Source organism: Triticum aestivum, chromosome 5D, assembly GCF_018294505.1.
Source record: "Triticum aestivum cultivar Chinese Spring chromosome 5D, IWGSC CS RefSeq v2.1, whole genome shotgun sequence".
Taxonomy (NCBI): Eukaryota; Viridiplantae; Streptophyta; class Magnoliopsida; order Poales; family Poaceae; genus Triticum; species Triticum aestivum.
The window spans coordinates 542,521,586-542,541,011 of NC_057808.1; the positions used below are offsets into that span (position 1 = coordinate 542,521,586).

General features: G+C 44.3%; 1 protein-coding gene across 1 annotated transcript; it reads left to right on the plus strand.

The window, feature by feature from the left end:
- Positions 1 to 14,847: 14,847 nt before the first annotated feature.
- LOC123123669 (IAA-amino acid hydrolase ILR1-like 4) lies at positions 14,848 to 17,128 on the plus strand. Its single transcript, XM_044544230.1, has 4 exons — positions 14,848 to 15,221; positions 15,570 to 16,010; positions 16,144 to 16,272; positions 16,635 to 17,128. The coding sequence occupies exons 1-4, from the start codon at positions 14,949 to 14,951 to the stop codon at positions 17,007 to 17,009; spliced, it is 1,218 nt and encodes a 405-aa protein (XP_044400165.1). The 5' UTR covers positions 14,848 to 14,948; the 3' UTR covers positions 17,010 to 17,128.
- The last annotated feature ends 2,298 nt before the right edge of the window (positions 17,129 to 19,426 follow it).

Here is a 19,426-nt window from a genome sequence, read left to right on the forward strand (position 1 = left end):
GCTCCTATTCTTCGCCTTAAGCAAAGAGTTGGTGCCAAATCGCGTCAAGATGCTCTATATGGGCCGACCATTGACATGGGCCATTAATTATTTTATTATTATTATTGTTATTTCATAATTTTTGATTAATATGTAGTTTGTTCCGCAAAAGTTTTTGAAAAATATATAATAAATAATTAAAAAATTAGTGTATTGCACGAAAATTTGTTAGCGGCAAAATAGATTTTCATTTATAAAAAAATGTTCATGCCAATTTACGGAAATGTTCCTTTATATGAAAAAAAGCATGTACTTGAAATATTAATTTACACATATCAAAAGGTAATGTTCACTCTGTATGAAAACAAATTCATGTACTCCCTCTGTTCCAAAATAGATGACTCAACTTTGTACTAGCTTTAGTACAAAGTTAGTACAAAGTTGGGTCATCTATTTTAAAACGGAGGGAGTATGTACTACTCCCTCCGTCCCAAAATAAGGTAGAGTTGAGACGCTTATTTTGGGACGGAGGGAGTATAAAATAAAATAAAAACAAAAGACATAGAAGAACAAACATGACATTAGAAGAAAAAAAGTGGAAAAAAAACCGAAAAGCCAGAACATGGGCCTCATCACTGGTTGGCCAATGTGAAAATGCTGGAGGCGATTTGACAGATTGTACATGGGCAGATCCACCAGCACCCGGAGCTGGCCTTCCAGGAGCACCGCACCTCGGCGCTCGTGCGCGCCGAGCTGGACGCCCTCGCCATCCCCTACGTCTGGCCCGTCGCGCGCACCGGTGTCGTCGCCACCATCGCCGGCGGTGCCGGCCCCGGCCCCGTGTTCGCGCTCCGGGCAGACATGGACGCGCTGCCCATCCAGGTCAGCAATAATGCAAAATAATAAATGGTCGGCAGAGGTGTAATTGCATGCAGAGTATTAAGCTATCATTGATTAATTAGCTCGATCGGTAGGTAGGAATAGGATCGAGTTGGATTGTTGTCCCCAAAACGAAGAAGTAAATAAACGATCTTAGATTAATTAATTGGACCATGCGGGATGCATGTGTTCATGGAATCTTATTAGCTAGGTAAGTTGTCATGGTCATATACATAACGGTCAACTTAATTGTCACTGAGCTAGCACTGGAAGCCAGAGAAAACTGATTAGTGCAGACAAGTTGCAGCTCAATATAGGGCGTGAAGGTGTAATCTGTTGGAAATATGAGCAATTTACCGAATGATTCTATTAACAAAAATACTAGATAAAGCACGACTAGTATAGCAGTGATAAAACAAGTCATGCGATTTGACAAAAAGAAGGTAAACATCATCTTCATATATGAACTGTAACTAAACACATCTAGAGCAGACAGTATAGCAAATTGCATATATGAAACGGAGTCTAACATATCTAGGGCAAACACTAGAACAAGAAACTGTAGCAGGGCCTCTAATAGAAAGAGGAAGAACGCGCACGGAACAGCAGCAGCAGAAGCGCTGGACTTGGGGTCGGTGTCCTCGCCAGCCATGTCGTCGAGGAGGTTGTCGACGTCGGGGAAGAAGTCATCGTCGGGGAAGTAGTCGTCGAAGTCCGGGGCGTCCGTGACGAAGAAGTCAGTAGTCGCTAGAAGCGCTCCCCAAAAACCTTATCACCCTTCTCCCGTACAGGACTCAAAGAGGTGCGGTTTTGGAGGCCTACTGTCCCGACCTGCGGTGCACGCCGCAAGCCGGGATGGGGAAGAACGTAGCAGCAGCACAATGCTCAGGAACTTGTGGCGAGAGGAAGAAGAGGTTCTGGTGCGTCTCACTGGGAGGAGCGACCTCCCTTTTATAGGCGCAAGAGAAGAAGGCGAGAGGGCAGCGATGGGAGGTGAAACGAAGAGAGGGAGGCAAAGCGAACAGGCAGCAGGCGAAGAGGTGCGCCGTTCGTATTCAATCTCCACTTCAGCAAAAACGTTTCAGTTTTCGTGTGACCGTTCTTATACCCGTCGTGCGTGGCAAAAATTTAGACATCGGTTCGTTCCCGCAACCCGCGGCGCATCGTGACGAGACGTGGCAAGGCGGGCGGCAGAGGAGGAGCGCGCGTGGATGTCCCTCTTGTTCTCATGCTCATACATGTGGGGAAAGAACCTCCCTTATAAAGAGGTCCAACTCCCTCTAAACTAGCAATGTGGGACTAAACTTTAGTATTGCCCCTTGCCTTGCACGGATGGGCTAAGTGGGCCTCTAGGATTTATTAGGAATTTCTGAAATTGTTATTGGGCTGGCCCATAAATAGATAAAATTCCAGCAATCCCCCACCAGATCCTAGAGGCACATAGAATTTGCCTTTAGTTCCAAAACACTGTTTTATATACCGGTACTTCAGTGGAGACTGTTAAGTTGAACTTTCACCTAGAACTTTGTGCTACACTAATAAGCAACTTGAACAGTGGACTGGGTCTTGAACTGCAAGTTTTCTGCGAATCTAGCTTCACACAAAGCCTTGGCCAATACTTGGCTACCGTGGGTCTTCCCCGCGGGTGGAGCTTATGCGTCATACTCCGAGACCTTTCATTAGTTTACTAGAGAGAACCCTCTCTCATAGATTGCGACGTTTAACAATCAGACTCATATATGTGTGTTCTTCAAAAGATGTTCTGCAGGACAACATCTCTGCTTAAAAGAGCCACTTAGAACACATTAAGATATACATCAACCTGCCATGCAGATTAAGAGAGTATTGCATCTTCATGGAGTGGTATTGTTGATAGTAAGCATACTCTCCTCTCAGTTGACCAACAGCTTGTCTTCCACATCTAATTCACGGGATCTCTGATCACAAAGAATAGGTTACCACTGTGAACAACTCATATTGTGGGTCTCATACCCATCTCCCTTGATGCATTATCTATCACATTACGTGATAGACCCTTAGTAAAAGGATCTGCCAGATTCTTAGACGTTTGGATATAATCCAATGCAATAACTCCGGAGTTTCTCATTTTTCTGACAGACTTTAATCTTCTCTGAACGTGTCTTGATGACTTCATATTATCCTTTGAGCTGCTCACTTTCGTGATCACAGTTTGATTATCGCAGTTCATAAGGATACCCGGTACAGGTTTCTCAACAACCGGCAAGTCATTCAAGAGCCGACGAAGCCAATCTGCTTCGACCGTAGTTGTATCTAGTGCTGTGAGTTCTGCTTTCATTGTTGACCTCGTTAAGATGGTCTGCTTGCAAGACTTCCAAGAAACGGCGCCACCTCCATGAGTGAATACATATCCGCTCGTGGCCTTTATCTCATCAGCATCTGAGATCCAGTTTGAGTCACTATACCCTTCAAGCACCTTTGGGTGCCCAGTGTAGTGAATTCCATAATTCGTAGTGCCTTTCAAATAACGCAAAATTCTCTTTAGAGCTTTCCAATGCACATCTCCTGGTTTTGAGACAAACCGGCTCAGTTTGCTAACAGCAAAAGAGATGTCAGGCCTTGTAGCACTTGTTAAATACATAAGCGAGCCAATAATCTGAGAATATTTCAATTGGTCTCTAGCAATTCGTCGATTCTTTCGAAGCAGCACGCTGGGATCATATGGTGTTGGAGAAGGCTTGCAGTCACTATAGCCAAAGCGGCTCAAGATCTTTTCCACATAGTGAGATTGAAGCAATGTAATCCCACCATGATCGTCTCTCAACAACTTGATGTTCAGAATGACATCAGCCACTCCTAAATCCTTCATCTCAAAATAGCGAGATAGGAAATCCTTGACCTCCTTAATAACATTCAGATTTGTTCCGAAAATCAGTATGTCATCAACATACAAGCAAAGGATAACCCCCTCGCCCCCACCATGGCGATCGTACACACATTTGTCAGCTTCGTTAACAACAAAGCCTGCAGCTATTAAAATACTTTCAAACTTCTCATGCCACTGTTTGGGTGCTTGCTGTTGGGGAACGTAGCAGAAATTCAAAATTTTCCTACGTGTCACCAAGATCAATCTAGGAGATGCTAGCAACGAGAGGGGAGGAGTGCATCTACATACCCTTGTAGATCGCGAGCGGAAGCGTTCAAGAGAACGGGGTTGATGGAGTCGTACTCGTCGTGATCCAAATCACCGATGATCCTAGCGCCGAACGGACGGCACCTCCGCGTCCAACACACGTACGGAGCGGGGACGTCTCCTCCTTCTTGATCCAGCAAGGGGGGAGGAGAAGTTGATGGAGATCCAGCAGCACGACGGCGTGGTGGTGGAAGTAGCGGGATCCCGGCAGGGCTTCGCCAAGCGCAAGCGGGGAGGAAGAGGTGTCATGGGAGGGAGGGAGGCGCCAGGGCTTGGGGTGCTGCTCCCATGCGCCTCCCCACTATATATAGGGGTGGATGGGGCTGGTTTCTTGCCCTCCAGGTCCATTGGGGCGTTGGCAAAGGTGGGGGAAAGAAATCCCATCATTTCCCTTCCCCACCGATTGTTATCCCCCTTTTTTAGGGATCTTGATCTTATCCCTTCGGGATATGATCTTATTCCTTCTAAGGTGGGATCTTGGTGCGCCTTGACCAGGGGTGTGAGGCCTTGCCCCCACTACCCACGTTCATGTGGGTCCCCCCATGCATGTGGGCCCTACTTCGAAACCTTCTAGAACCTTCCCGGTACAATACCGAAAAATCCCGAACATTTTCCGGTGGCCAAAATAGGACTTCCCATATATAAATCTTTACCTCCGGACCATTCCAGAACTCCTCGTGATGTCCGGGATCTCATCCGGGACTCCGAACGACTTTCGGATTTCCGCATACTAATATCTCTACAACCCTAGCGTCACCGAACCTTAAGTGTGTAGACCCTACGGGTTCGGGAGACATGCAGACATAACCGAGACGACTCTCCGGTCAATAGCCAACAACGGGATCTGGATACCCATGTTGGTTCCCACATGTTCCACGATGATCTCATCGGATGAACCACGATGTCGAGGATTCAATCAATCCCGTATACAATTCCCTTCGTCAATCGGTACGTTACTTGCCCGAGATTCGATCGTCGGTATCCCAATACCTTGTTCAATCTCGTTACCGGCAAGTCACTTTACTCGTACCGTAATGCATGATCCCGTGACCAAACACTTGGTCACATTGATCTCATTATGATGATGCGATACCTCTCCGTCATACGGAGTGACAAATCCCAGTCTCGATTCGTGCCAACCCAACAGACACTTTCGGAGATGCCCGTAGTGCACCTTTATAGCCACCCAGTTACGTTGTGACGTTTGGCACACCCAAAGCACTCCTATGGTATCCGGGAGTTGCACAATCTCATGGTCTAAGGAAATGATACTTGACATTTGGAAAAGCTCTAGCAAACGAACTACACGATCTTGTGCTATGCTTAGGATTGGGTCTTGTCCATCACATCATTCTCCTAATGATGTGATCCCGTTATCAATGACATCCAATGTCCATGGTCAGGAAACCATAACCATCTATTGATCAACGAGCTAGTCAACTAGAGGCTTACTAGGGACATGTTGTGGTCTATGTATTCACACATGTATTACGGTTTCCAGTTAATACAATTATAGCATGAACAACAGACAATTATCATGAACAAGGAAATACAATAATAACCATTTTATCATTGCCTCTAGGGCATATTTCCAACAGTCTCCCACTTGCACTAGAGTCAATAATCTAGTTCACATCACCATGTGATTAACACTCAAAGTTCACATCGCCATGTGACTAATACCCAAGAGTTTACTAGAGTCAATAATCTAGTCCACATCACCATGTGATTAACACTCAATGAGTTCTAGGGTTTGATCATGTTATGCTTACGAGAGAGGTTTTAGTCAACGGGTCTGCAACATTCATATCCGTGTGTGCTTTACAAATCTCTATGTCATCTTGTAGATGTAGCTACCACGCGCCACTTGGAACTATTCCAAATAACTACTCTACTATACGAATCCGGTTTACTACTCAGAGTCATCCGGATTAGTGTCAAAGTTTGCATCGACGTAACCCCTTACGACGAACTCTTTTACCACCTCCATAATCGAGAAAATTCCTTAGTCCACTAGATACTAAGGATAAGTTCGACCGCTGTCATGTGATCCATTCCTGGATCACCCTTGTACCCCTTGACTGACTCATGGCAAGGTACACTTCAGGTGTGGTACACTGCATAGCATACTGTAGAGCCTACGTCTAAAGCATAGGAGACGACCTTCGTCCTTTCTCTCTCTTCTGCCGTGGTCAGGTCTTGAGTCTTACTCAATACTCACACCTTGTAACACAGCCAAGAACTCCTTCTTTGCTGATCTATTTTGAACTCCTTCAAAATCCTGTCACGGTATGTATTCATTTGAAAGTACTATTAAGCGTATTTGATCTATCCTTATAGATCTTGATGCTCAATGTTCAAGTAGCTTAATCCAGGTTTTCCATTAAAAAACACTTTTCAAATAACCTTGGATGCTTTCCAGAAATTCTACATCATTTTTGATCAACAATATGTTAACAACATATACTCATCAAAAATTCTATAGTGCTCCCACTCACTTCTTTGGAAATACAAGTTTCTCTTAAACTTTGTATAAACCCAAAATCTTTGATCATCTCATCAAAGCGTACATTCCAACTCCGAGATGCTTACTCCAGTCCTTAGAAGGATTGCTGGAGCTTTGCATACTTGTTAGCATATTTCAGGATTGACAAAACCTTCTGGTTGTATCACATACAACCTTTCCTCAAGAAAATCGTCGAGGAAACAATGTTTTGACATCCTATCTGCAAGATTTCATAAATAATGCAGTAACTGCTAATATAATTCCAACAGACTCTTAGCATCGCTACGAGTGAGAAAGCCTCGTCATAGTCAACTCCTTGAACTTGTCGGAAAACATCTTAACGACAAGTCGAGCTTTCTTAATGGTGACATTTACCATCATTGTCCGTCTTCCTTTTAAAATCCATCTGTACCCAACAGCCTTACGACCATCAAGTAGTTCTTTCAAAGTCTATACTTTGTTTTCATACATGGATCCTCTCGGATTTTATGGCCTCAAGCCATTCGTCGGAATCCGGGCCCACCATCGCTTCTCCATAGCTCGTAGGTTCATTGTTGTCTAGCAACATGACTTCCAAGACAGGATTACGTACCACTCTGAAGTAGTACGCATCCTTGTCATCCTATGAGGTTTGGTAGTGACTTGATCTGAAGTTTCATGATCACTATCATAAGCTTCCACTTCAATTGGTGTAGGTTCCACAGGAACAACTTCCTGTGCCCTGCTACACATTAGTTGAAGTGACGGTTCAATGACCTCATCAAGTCTCCACCATCCTCCCACTAAATTCTTTCGAGAGAAACTTTTCCTCGAGAAAGGACCCGTTTCTAGAAACAATCACTTTTGCTTCCAGATCTGAAATAGGAGGTATACCCAACTGTTTTGGGTATTCTATGAAGATGCATTTATCCGCTTTGGGTTCGAGCTTATCAGCCTGAAACTTTTTCACATAAGCGTCGCAGCCCCAAACTTTTAAGAGATGACAACTTAGGTTTGTCTAAACCATAGTTCATACGGTGTCGTCTCAACGGAATTGCGTGGTGCCCTATTTAAAGTGAATGCGGTTGTCTCTAATGCCTAACCCATAAAGGATAGTTGTAATTCGATAAGAGACATCATGGTATGCACCATATCCAATAGGGTGCAGTTATGATGTTCGGACACACCATCACAATATGGTGTTCCAGGCGGTATTAGTCGTGAAACAATTTCCACAATTTCTTAATTGTGTGCCAAACTCGTAACTCAGATATTCATCTCTATGATCATATCACAGACATTTTATCCTCTTGTCACGACGATCTTCAACTTCACTCTGAAATTACTTGAACCTTTCAATAATTCAGACTTGTGTTTCATCAAGTAAATATTCTCAGCATCTACTCAAATCATCTGTGAAGTAAGAACATAACGATATCCACTGCGTGCCTCAGCACTCATTGGACTGCACACATCAAATGTATTACTTCCAACAAGTTGCTCTCTTGTTCCATCTTACTGAAAACGAGGCCTTTCAGTCATCTTGCCCATGTGGTATGATTTGCATGTCTCAAGTGATTCAAAATCAAGTGAGTCCAAATGATCCATCTATATGGACTTTCTTCATGCATATATACTAATAGACATGGTTCGCATGTCTCAATCTTTTCAAAAACGAGTGAGTCCAAAGATCCATCAACATGGAGCTTCTTCATGCGTTTTATACCAATATGACTCAAGTGGCAGTGCCACAAGTATGTGGTACTATCATTACTATCTTATATCTTTTGGCATGAACATGTGTATCACTACGATCGAGATTCAATAAACCATTCATTTTAGGTGCAAGACCATTGAAGGTATTATTCAAATAGACAGAGTAACCATTATTCTCCTTTAATGAATAACCGTATTGCGATAAACATAATCCAATCATGTCTATGCTTAACGCAAACACCAAATAACAATTATTCAGGTTTAACCCCAATCTCGATGGTAGAGGGAGCATGCGATGCTTGATCACATCAACCTTGGAAACACATATCGTCATCTCACCTTTAGCTAGTCTCCGTTTATTCCGCAGCTTTTATTTCGAGTTACTAACACTTAGCAACCGAACCAGTATCGAATACCCTGGTGCTACTAGGAGTACTAGTAAAGTACACATTAATATAATGTATATCCAATATACTTCTGTCGACCTTGCCAGCCTTCTCATCTACGAAGTATCTAGGGTAGTTCTGCTTCAGTGACCGTTCCCCTCATTTCAGAAGCACTTAGTCTTGGGTTTGGGTTCAACCTTGGGTTTCTTCACTAGAGCAGCAACTGATTTGTCGTTTCATGAAGTATCCCTTCTTGCCCTTGCCCTTCTAGAAACTAGTGGTTTTACTAACCATCAACAATTGATGCTCCTACTTGATTTCTACTTTCGCGGTGTCAAACATCGCGAGTTGCTCAAGGATCATCATGTCTATCCCTGATATGTTATAGTTCGTCACGAAGCTCTAATAGCTTGGTGGCAGTGACTATGGAGAACCATCACTATCTCATCTGGAAGATTAACTCCCACTCGATTCAAGTGATTGTAGTACTCAGACAATCTGAGCACATGCTCAACGATTGAGCTTTTCTCCCTTAGTTTGCAGGCTTAAGAAACTTGTCAGAGGTCTCATACCTCTTGACGTGGGCACTAGTCTGAAATCCCAATTTCAGTCTTTGGAACATCTCATATGTTCTGCGACGTTTCAAAACCGTCTTTGGTGCCACAATTTTAAACCGTTCAACATTACGCACTGAACTATCACGTAGTCATCAAAACGTGTATGTCATATGTTCGCAACATCCACAAACGACGCTCGAGGTTCAGCACACCGAGCAGTGCATTAAGGACATAAGCCTTCTGTGCAGCAATGAGGACAATCCTCAGTTTACGGACCCAATCCGCATAATTGCTACTATCAACTTTCAACTAAATTTTCTCTAGGAACATATCTTAGTAGAACTAAAGCGTAAGCTACGACATTATTTGCAAAGACCTTTTGACTATGTTCATGATAATTAAGTTCATCTGATTATTTAATGAACTCCCACTTAGATAGACATCCCTCTAGTCATCTAAGTGATACATGATCCGAATCGACTAGGCCGTGTCCGATCATCACGTGAGACGGACTAGTCATCATCGGTGAACATCTCCATGTTGATCGTATCTACTATATGACTCATGTTCGACCTTTCGGTCTCTTGTGTTCCGAGGCCATGTCTGTACATGCTAGGCTCGTCAAGTCAATCTAAGTGTTCTGCTTGTGTTCCGAGGCCATGTCTGTACATGCTAGGCTCGTCAACACCCGTTGTATGCGAACGTTAGAATCTATCACACCCGATCATCACGTGGTGCTTCGAAACAACGAACCTTCGCAATGGTGCACAGTTAGGGGGAACACATCTCTTGAAATTTTAGTGAGGGATCATCTTATTTATGCCACCGTCGTTCTAAGCAAATAAGATGTAAACATGACAAACATCACATGCAAATCATAAAGTGACATGATATGGCCAATATCATCTTGCGCCTTTGATCTCCATCTTCGAGGCGCGGCATGATCACCTTCGTCACCGGCATGACACCATGATCTCCATCATCGTGTCTTCATGAAGTTGTCTCGCCAACTATTACTTCTACTACTATGGCTAACGGTTAGCAATAAAGTAAAGTAATTACATGGCGTTTTTCATCGACACGCAGGTCATACAATAAATTAAGACAACTCCTATGGCTCTTGCCGGTTGTCATACTCATCGACATGCAATTCGTGATTCCTATCACAAGAACATGATCAATCTCATACATCACATATATAATTCATCACATCCTTTTGGCCATATCACATCACATAGCATACCCTGCAAAAACAAGTTAGACGTCTTCTAATTGTTGTTGCATGTTTTACGTGGCTGCTATGGGTTTCTAGCAAGAACGTTTCTTACCTACGCAAAAGCCACAACGGTGATATGCCAATTGCTATTTACCCTTCATAAGGACCCTTTTCATCGAATCTGATCCAACTAAAGTGGGAGAGACAGACACCCGCTAGCCACCTTATGCATCAAGTGCATGTTAGTCGGTGGAACCTTTCTCACGTAAGAGTACGTGTAAGGTCGGTCCGGGCCGCTTCATCCCACAATGCCGCCGAATCAAGATAAGACTAGTAACGGCAAGCAAATTGAACAAATCATCGCCCACAACTACTTTGTGTTCTACTCGTGCATAGAATCTACGCATAGACCTGGCTCATGATGCCACTGTTGGGGAACGTAGCAGAAATTCAAAATTTTCCTACGTGTCACCAAGATCAATCTAGGAGATGCTAGCAACGAGAGGGGAGGATTGCATCTACATACCCTTGTAGATCGCGAGCGGAAGCGTTCAAGAGAACGGGGTTGATGGAGTCGTACTCGTCGTGATCCAAATCACCGATGATCCTAGCGCCGAACGGACGGCACCTCCGCGTTCAACACACGTACGGAGCGGGGACGTCTCCTCCTTCTTGATCCAGCAAGGGGGGAGGAGAAGTTGATGGAGATCCAGCAGCACGACGGCGTGGTGGAAGTAGCGGGATCCCGGCAGGGCTTCGCCAAGCGCAAGCGGGGAGGAAGAGGTGTCACGGGAGGGAGGGAGGCGCCAGGGCTTGGGGTGCTGCTCCCATGCGCCTCCCCACTATATATAGGGGTGGAGGGGGCTGGTTTCTTGCCCTCCAAGTCCATTGGGGCGTTGGCAAAGGTGGGGGAAAGAAATCCCATCATTTCCCTTCCCCACCAATTGTTATCCCCCTTTTTTAGGGATCTTGATCTTATCCCTTCGGGATATGATCTTATTCCTTCTAAGGTGGGATCTTGGTGCGCCTTGACCAGGGGTGTGGGGCCTTGCCCCCACTACCCACGTTCATGTGGGCCCCCCCATGCAGGTGGGCCCCACTTCGGAACCTTCTAGAACCTTCCCGGTACAATACCGAAAAATCCCGAACATTTTCCGGTGGCCAAAATAGGACTTCCCATATATAAATCTTTACCTCCGGACCATTCCAGAACTCCTCGTGACATCCGGGATCTCATCCGGGACTCCGAACGACTTTCGGATTTCCGCATACTAATATCTCTACAACCCTAGCGTCACCGAACCTTAAGTGTGTAGACCCTACGGGTTCGGGAGACATGCAGACATGACCGAGACGACTCTCCGGTCAATAACCAACAGCGGGATCTGGATACCCATGTTGGCTCCCACATGTTCCACGATGATCTCATCGGATGAACCACGATGTCGAGGATTCAATCAATCCCGTATACAATTCCCTTTGCCAATCGGTACGTTACTTGCCCGAGATTCGATCGTCGGTATCCCAATACCTTGTTCAATCTCGTTACCGGCAAGTCACTTTATTCGTACCGTAACGCATGATCCCGTGGCTAACTCCTTATTCACATTGAGCTCATTATGATGATGCATTACCGAGTGGGCCCAGAGATACCTCTCCGTCATACGGAGTGACAAATCCCAGTCTCGATTCGTGCCAACCCAACAGACACTTTCGGAGATACCCGTAGTGCACCTTTATAGCCACCCAGTTACGTTGTGACGTTTGGCACACCCAAAGCACTCCTATGGTATCCGGGAGTTGCACAATCTCATGGTCTAAGGAAATGATACTTGACATTTGGAAAAGCTCTAGCAAACGAACTACACGATCTTGTGCTATGCTTAGGATTGGGTCTTGTCCATCACATTATTCTCCTAATGATGTGATCCCGTTATCAATGACATCCAATGTCCATGGTCAGGAAACCATAACCATCTATTGATCAACGAGCTAGTCAACTAGAGGCTTACTAGGGACATGTTGTGGTCTATGTATTCACACATGTATTACGGTTTCCAGTTAATACAATTATAGCATGAACAACAGACAATTATCATGAACAAGGAAATACAATAATAACCATTTTATCATTGCCTCTAGGGCATATTTCCAACACTTGCTTGAGTCCATACAAAGACTTCAGCAACTTGCACACTTTTCCTTCCTGACCATCTAGTACAAACCCATCTGGTTGTTCCATATAATTTTCCTTGTCCAACTCTCCATTTAGGAAAGCAGTCTTAACATGCATTTGATGAACAAGAAGACCATGTGAGGCAACTAGTGAAAGTAGAACTCGAATAGTGGTCAGTCGAGCCACAGGTGACTAAGTATCAAAGAAGTCTTCACCTTTCTTTTGGGTATAACCCTTAGCCACGAGCCGAGCCTTGTACTTTTCAATAGTACCATCAGGCCTAAGCTTCTTCTTGAATACCCATTTACACCCTATAGGTTTGCACCCATAAGGACGATCAGTTATCTCCCAAGTTTCATTCGCCAAGATGGAATCCATCTCGCTACGAACCGCTTCCTTCCAGTAGTCAGCATCTTCAGATGCATAGGCCTCTGAAATAGAACTGGGAGTGTCATCTATGAGATACACAAAAAAATCATCACCAAAGGACTTTGCAGTCCTCTGTCTCTTGCTCCTAGTAGGAACTTCATTGTTCTCCTCCACAGGATTTTCAAAGTGTTCCATCGAAATGGTAGGTTCAGTAATTGAAACTGGTTCCTGATTCGATGAACAAGAGGCAGCAGGCGAAGAGAGGGAATCAGAACGTGTTCACTATCCTCTAGGAAACAAAAACAAACTGGGGCGAACAAAAAACATGAATGGATCGAGTTTTTTGTGTGACAAAGTGACGACCGACTTAAGAAGTGTTTTGATGACTAAGAAACAAGACATACCTTTTCTATTAGAGAATCACTAGTTACTAGTCAGGTATATGTGCTTACTATCATTTTCTTAGCCATTGTTTTTTGGAAAGTGAGGCAACCCCCCCCCCCCCCCCCCCCCGCCGCACGAGCTTTGGCCGACCCATGTTCGCCTCCTTTTTCCCTTTAGTTTATTTTTTGTCTCTTTGCTTCTTTAAAATGTTCAAAATTCCCAAAAAATATATCCAAATTTCAAAAATGTTAATGAACTAAAAAAAATTCCCCAATTTCAAAAAAAGTTATGAATTTGAAATTCGTTCCTAGATTTCAAATAAAAATGTTAAAATTTAAGAAGTATAATTTTAAAAAATCATGAATTTGATTTTTTTTCTATATTTCAATTTTTTTAGAATTTTGAAAAATTGTTGCCGAATTTCATAAATTTTTATTGAATTTCAAAATCATCGTGAATTTAAAAAATGTTCATGAACTGCATAACATGTTTGAAAAAGTGTTCATTAATTCAAAGAAAGGGCTTTGAATTTCATGACATGGCCTGAAACCAAAAAAAGTTCACAACATCAGCCAATGTTTGTGAATTCAAAGAATATTCATTAATTCAAAAAATATTTGAGAAATTGAAAAAATATTCTGAATTTGGAAATGTAAAAAAGAGGGAGAAAAAGGAAACCTAAGGCTAAAATGACTAAAAACAAAGCAGAAAATGAAAAGGGAGAAAAACCCGAGAAGAAAAACGTATAAAACTTTTGTGGTATGAGCTGAAATGGGAGCCTTGCCAGTTGGGTGGGCCTAATTGTAGCATAGTGCAATATGGTCAGAACAGGGTGTTGCATTTAAAATACAAACCCTGGAAAGAAAGGGAGTCTAATTCACAGATCTTTTTCTCTCCTTTTCTAGCCAATTAGTTTATGTTTGTTCTAATTACAAAAAAGAACATAACAAATTTTTTTTTTGCAGGCCAATCGCTCTTCTTGAGTACTTTGGAATACAACCTCTTTATCAATATACTGCTTCTTTTACAAATTCAATTCATAACATCCCTTATTCAATCCATAATCAAGAATAATTAGGATTTCATAATAAAGAGAAAAAGAATAAAGGGTCCACTCATAGAAAACCTAACCTTTCCCCGCATCCGGCACTAATATATTTTTTGACGTCTAATTAGAGCGGGGAATCATTCCAATAAGTAGTTAAGCTCGTTGCCTTTTATTTTACCCGAATTGGAGCCAGACTCTATCCATTTATTCACTAGACCCAGAAAATCGTAATTTTGGATTCCATTCAAAAAAGATTGATTTTATTATGACATGCTATATTTTTCATTCATTACATTTGAGGATCAGTCGTGGTCTTCTATACTCTACCAGCGTGTAGGTTTAGCCCGTGTCACATTTGTAACGGCCCACGAAGCATACCCCTCGGCCGGGCCTGCACAGACAAGTCCAAGTCATCCTGACCGTCGACGGCGAAACGTCTGTCCTACTGGCCCGACAACAATGAAAGTCCACGCCGAGACCGGGACGCCACACCCAACCCCATTATCTAGTATCTAGAGGAGTGCTGCAAAGTTCATCTCCTGCCCCCCACGTCTCCGGCCGGCGCGGTATACGGTATACCGATGGTCACGGCGGCGGCGCAGCTGCTGGAGGAGGCTCGGGCGCCGGAGTTCGCGGCGTGGATGCTCGGTGTGCGGCGGCGGATCCACCAGCACCCGGAGCTGGCCTTCCAGGAGCACCGCACCTCCGCGCTCGTTCGCGCCGAGCTCGATGCCATCGGCGTCCCCTGCGCCTGGCCCGTCGCCCGCACCGGCGTCGTCGCCACCATCGCCGGTGGTGCTGGCCCGGGCCCCGTGTTCGCACTCCGGGCCGACATGGACGCGCTGCCCATCCAGGTCAGCTAGCCGCCGACGTCTCAATAATGCTAATTCTACTGGATGCAAATCGAGAGGTTAATCATTGGTTAAGCAGCTCATCTCGGTGGGTAGGATTAGGGTAGGGCTACTACTTTGTCTGCAAAAAAGCGATCTTAAATTAGTTAATTGCACCATGCGTCCATGTGCGCATGGAATCTTGTCAGCTGGTCAAGTTGAGCATGGGGTCATAGAAAATAGTTCTCACTTGCAGATGCTGTCTACTTCCCTTGTCCATAGATCAAACGTGAATTTATTTTTTACTGTTATTTTTGAATAAATGTTTTTTTACTGATACCGTGTGCTTGATCCATCCATTGGCAAGTGCAGGAGATGGTGGAGTGGGAGCTCAAGAGCAAGGAGGACGGCAAGATGCACGCCTGCGGCCACGACGCCCACACCGCCATGCTCCTCGGCGCCGCCAGGCTGCTCCGGTCCCGCAAGGATCATCTCAAGGGCACGGTGAAGCTCGTGTTCCAGCCGGCGGAGGAGGGCCACGCCGGCGGGTACCACGTGCTGCAGGAAGGCGTACTGGACGACGTCGATGCCATCTTCGCTGTGCACATCGACACGCACCTGCCGGTAGGCACCGTCGGCTCTAGGCCTGGGCCGTTCCTCGCCGGATCTGCTCGCTTCAAGGCTATCATCACCGGGAAGGGTGGTCACGGAGCTGTGCCCCATGCCGCCATTGATCCCGTCGTTGCCGCCTCCTCGGCCGTCCTTAGCCTCCAACAACTCGTTGCTCGCGAGACCGACCCCCTCCAGAGCGCGGTACGTTTGTGCTTTCGCTACTTCTCAACTCTCGGGTGGATATTGATTCCACATCTTCTTCAACATATTAATCGTGTGCCTATGTTTCATCGATTATACATCGACTCCCTATGTGTTTGAACAATTTGTATAGGTGGTGTCGGTGACCTTTATCAAAGGAGGTGAGGCTTTCAACGTCATCCCGGAATCTGTGACCTTGGGTGGCACCTTCAGGAGCATGACAACAGAAGGACTATCCTATCTCATGAGGAGGATCAAAGAGGTATACTCCCTCCCTGCAGGAGTGCATGTTTTTCTAGGAATAACCAAAGTCAGACTTACCAACTTTGGTTTGCACCGTGTATAAGAAAATGTTAAGATTGGACACATAAAAACATCACCACTGGATTTCTTACAAGAATTATGTCCATATTATCACAATGGATTTTCACCAAACATATATGCTTGCATGAAAAGAAATGGACAAATGCACACGTTGGAGACGGTGCCCATTTCTAAAACGGCATGTTGTAGGGTGTAATTAACAACATGATCATGAGACTCACTGCATCATTCGTCTGTCAACAATAATTGATGCTATGCTTTAATTACTTGTAATTAACATGGATGCATTAATGAATTAAGGTGATCGAGGGGCAAGCGGTGGTGGGTCGGTGCACGGCGACGGTGGACTTCATGGAGGAGGAGCTTCGGCCGTATCCCGCAACCGTGAATGACGTCGGCGTGTACGCACACGCAAAGGCAGTGGCGGAGGAGATGCTCGGAGGTACGAACATGCGGTTGTGTCCTCAGGTGATGGCGGCGGAGGACTTTGGGTTCTATGCGCAGAAATTCCCAGCCGCCTTCTTTAGCGTCGGTGTCCGCACCAGCGAGGAGATCACCCACGTGCACACGCCACACTTGGTGGTCGGTGAAGATGCGCTCCCTGTCGGGGCCGCGCTGCATGCTGCTGTGGCCATTGAGTTCTTGAACAAGCATGTTGCCTCTCCTCTTTCTTGATTCGTCCTTGTTACATCTCGTTTTGTACTCACATTCTCGGACATCTCATGGTTTGCCTTGTTATGCTTTCTTTATGTTCCAAATCAACTTTGAAGGGAAATACATCATTTATACTATCATGTATTGAAGGGTTTGGCTAGTGGCTTTCACACGATCTTAAAATTTGCTCCACTTTCACATTAAAAAAAATGGTCGTCAGGTATATATGAACAATAAATAAACGAAACATTTTGATTCTCATCATTTCTTACCGGAAAATGATTTGGCCAAGCACATAAGCCATAGACGCAAGCATGTAGTATTAAATAAACAGTTTTGCTAGAACTCATCTAAATGAGATATAGTTTGGTCTCATTCACCTTTTATAGCCATTGGATGTGATGCTATAAGATGCGTGTGTGCTGACGTGGGTTGTACCTGTTTTTGTTTTCAAGGTGAATGAGACCAAATTATATCTCATCTAAATGAGTTCTAGGCACTCCCTTAAATAAATGTGAGAACTGTTCTTTCTTTTTTTTAAACAAGGATCTCACCTCCTCGATTTTCATTAAAGAAACCACCATTGCCTTACGAAGGAACGAAATTTAAAAGTAGGAACTAAAAGCGTAGGACGACTTCAGGGTGACCAAGCATGGTCCCTGAAGGCAGATATCACCACCAAAGTAGGAAACTAGCACAATATCAGTCTCTTACACCACATCCCAAAATCAAGCCAACGCTTGTATGAAAATTAAAGCATGGAAAGAAAGGATTACGCGAAGATCTAAAACAATTTTCACTCCACGTCGATCGATTCAGGTCACATGCATCCACCCATGAGCTCGGTCGACAACATCATCCTTTTGATTCTCGCAATCCCTTCATCCATTCTTCGTTGTCTTGGGTTTTTCTGCATAATCACCCAACTAGTGAGATAATGGTAAAAACTAAATATAATTGCAGCAGAATCATCAGCCATTTCATGTTCAAAGCATGCGACATTCTTGGTTTTCTTGGAGGTTGATTGTCTAGCCATTACAATCAACCTCCAAGAATTTTTTGCGAGATTACAATCAAAGAAAAGATGTTTGATGCTTTCACCATGCCCACAAAAAGAAACAAATAAATATTCATAGTCTAGCCTATGTGAAGCAAAGCATCTTTAGTGAGAATGTTGTTTTTTAACATCAACCATAAAACGATTTTGATCTTCAAAGGCATCTTGAGCTTCCACATCCTTATATACCCCACAAGGACCGAGGCTTTCATCTGCAAATATAAATCCTAGGCAGTAAAAGATTTCTTGCTACCCATTCTTCATGTTACGATGTCAGGGTCATCAGATAAAGCAACTTCATCCAAAGAGATTTTAGCTCTTCAGACATCATTGCAGTTTCACCCCACGAAGTTCTTAAGTGGAGTGCTCTTATCAGGCCGAACCACCACCACCAGATGTGGAACCGATACCCTCTTGCTCTCGCCCTTCTCGTTCGCTCTGCCTACAACCCGCTCTTTCTCCACTTTCATTGACCCCTCCTATCTCCTCTTTGTCCTTTTTGATTGCAAGTGTAGTTCTTCATCCTAAACAACATAATGGGGATCATTATTGTCGGCTTAGAGGAACTAGTGAGTTAAGGGCGAAGTCATGCCCGAAGTGGAATCTTTTGCCATCCATTTATTCCCCCATAAATAAACTTCGTGTTCACGTGTTCTTCTGATTTTATTCCTCGCGATCGCTGCATTTATGGTGATTCAGAGGGATCTATGTTGGCGGCTCCTCTTCACCTTACTTTTAGTTCTTATTTTAGCTTTGCCTCCAATAAATCCTTAGATATTCCCTGCTTGTTCCATGAAATTGGGTTGCCGGGCCCTGTTTACTCTCGATTTCTTCGCCGGTGCAGGGCTTTTAGTGCTCGGTCGTCCAGTCTTCTCCGCATGGATATCTCCACTCGATACGTTGTCAATGTTCATTAGTCTCTGCTACATGTGCTCATTCTTCATCTTGGGTACCGGCTGACGTGCAATCCTTTACATGGCTTCCTCGAAGGATCTCACACGGCTTTCGGTCGACGGCCGAGGACTCGGGACATGTTGCGATGCGTGCAATTGTTGAGCCGGAAATTTTTGAGGCCATGGCGTGTACGTGAAAGGGAAACTCTGGTTATCGATCTTTATCTGATCAAGCTCCAGGTGGTCACTGACCGCTTGGCTAATGTCAAACATGTTCAAAGTGACTTTTTATATTCTCTCCGTCCTAAAGTTAGTACAAAGTTGAGACACTTATATTGAGACGAAGGGAGTGCCTTTTATTTTGTGGGTGCACTAGCAGCATGATCATCATGGAAATTAAAGTGAAAATGGCAAACTTTGAGAGGAGTGCGTGCGATGTGAAGCATGAGGCGATGGAATCAAAAGCTGATGCTTTTCTCTAGATGAGG

Coding starts and splice junctions, on each gene's coding strand:
- LOC123123669 (XM_044544230.1), top strand. CDS start 14,949: ATGGTCACGGCGGCGGCGCAGCTGCTGGAGGAGGCTCGGGCGCCGGAG. Junction 15,222..15,569: donor TGGACGCGCTGCCCATCCAG/GTCAGCTAGCCG, acceptor TGGCAAGTGCAG/GAGATGGTGGAGTGGGAGCT. Junction 16,273..16,634: donor TCATGAGGAGGATCAAAGAG/GTATACTCCCTC, acceptor TAATGAATTAAG/GTGATCGAGGGGCAAGCGGT.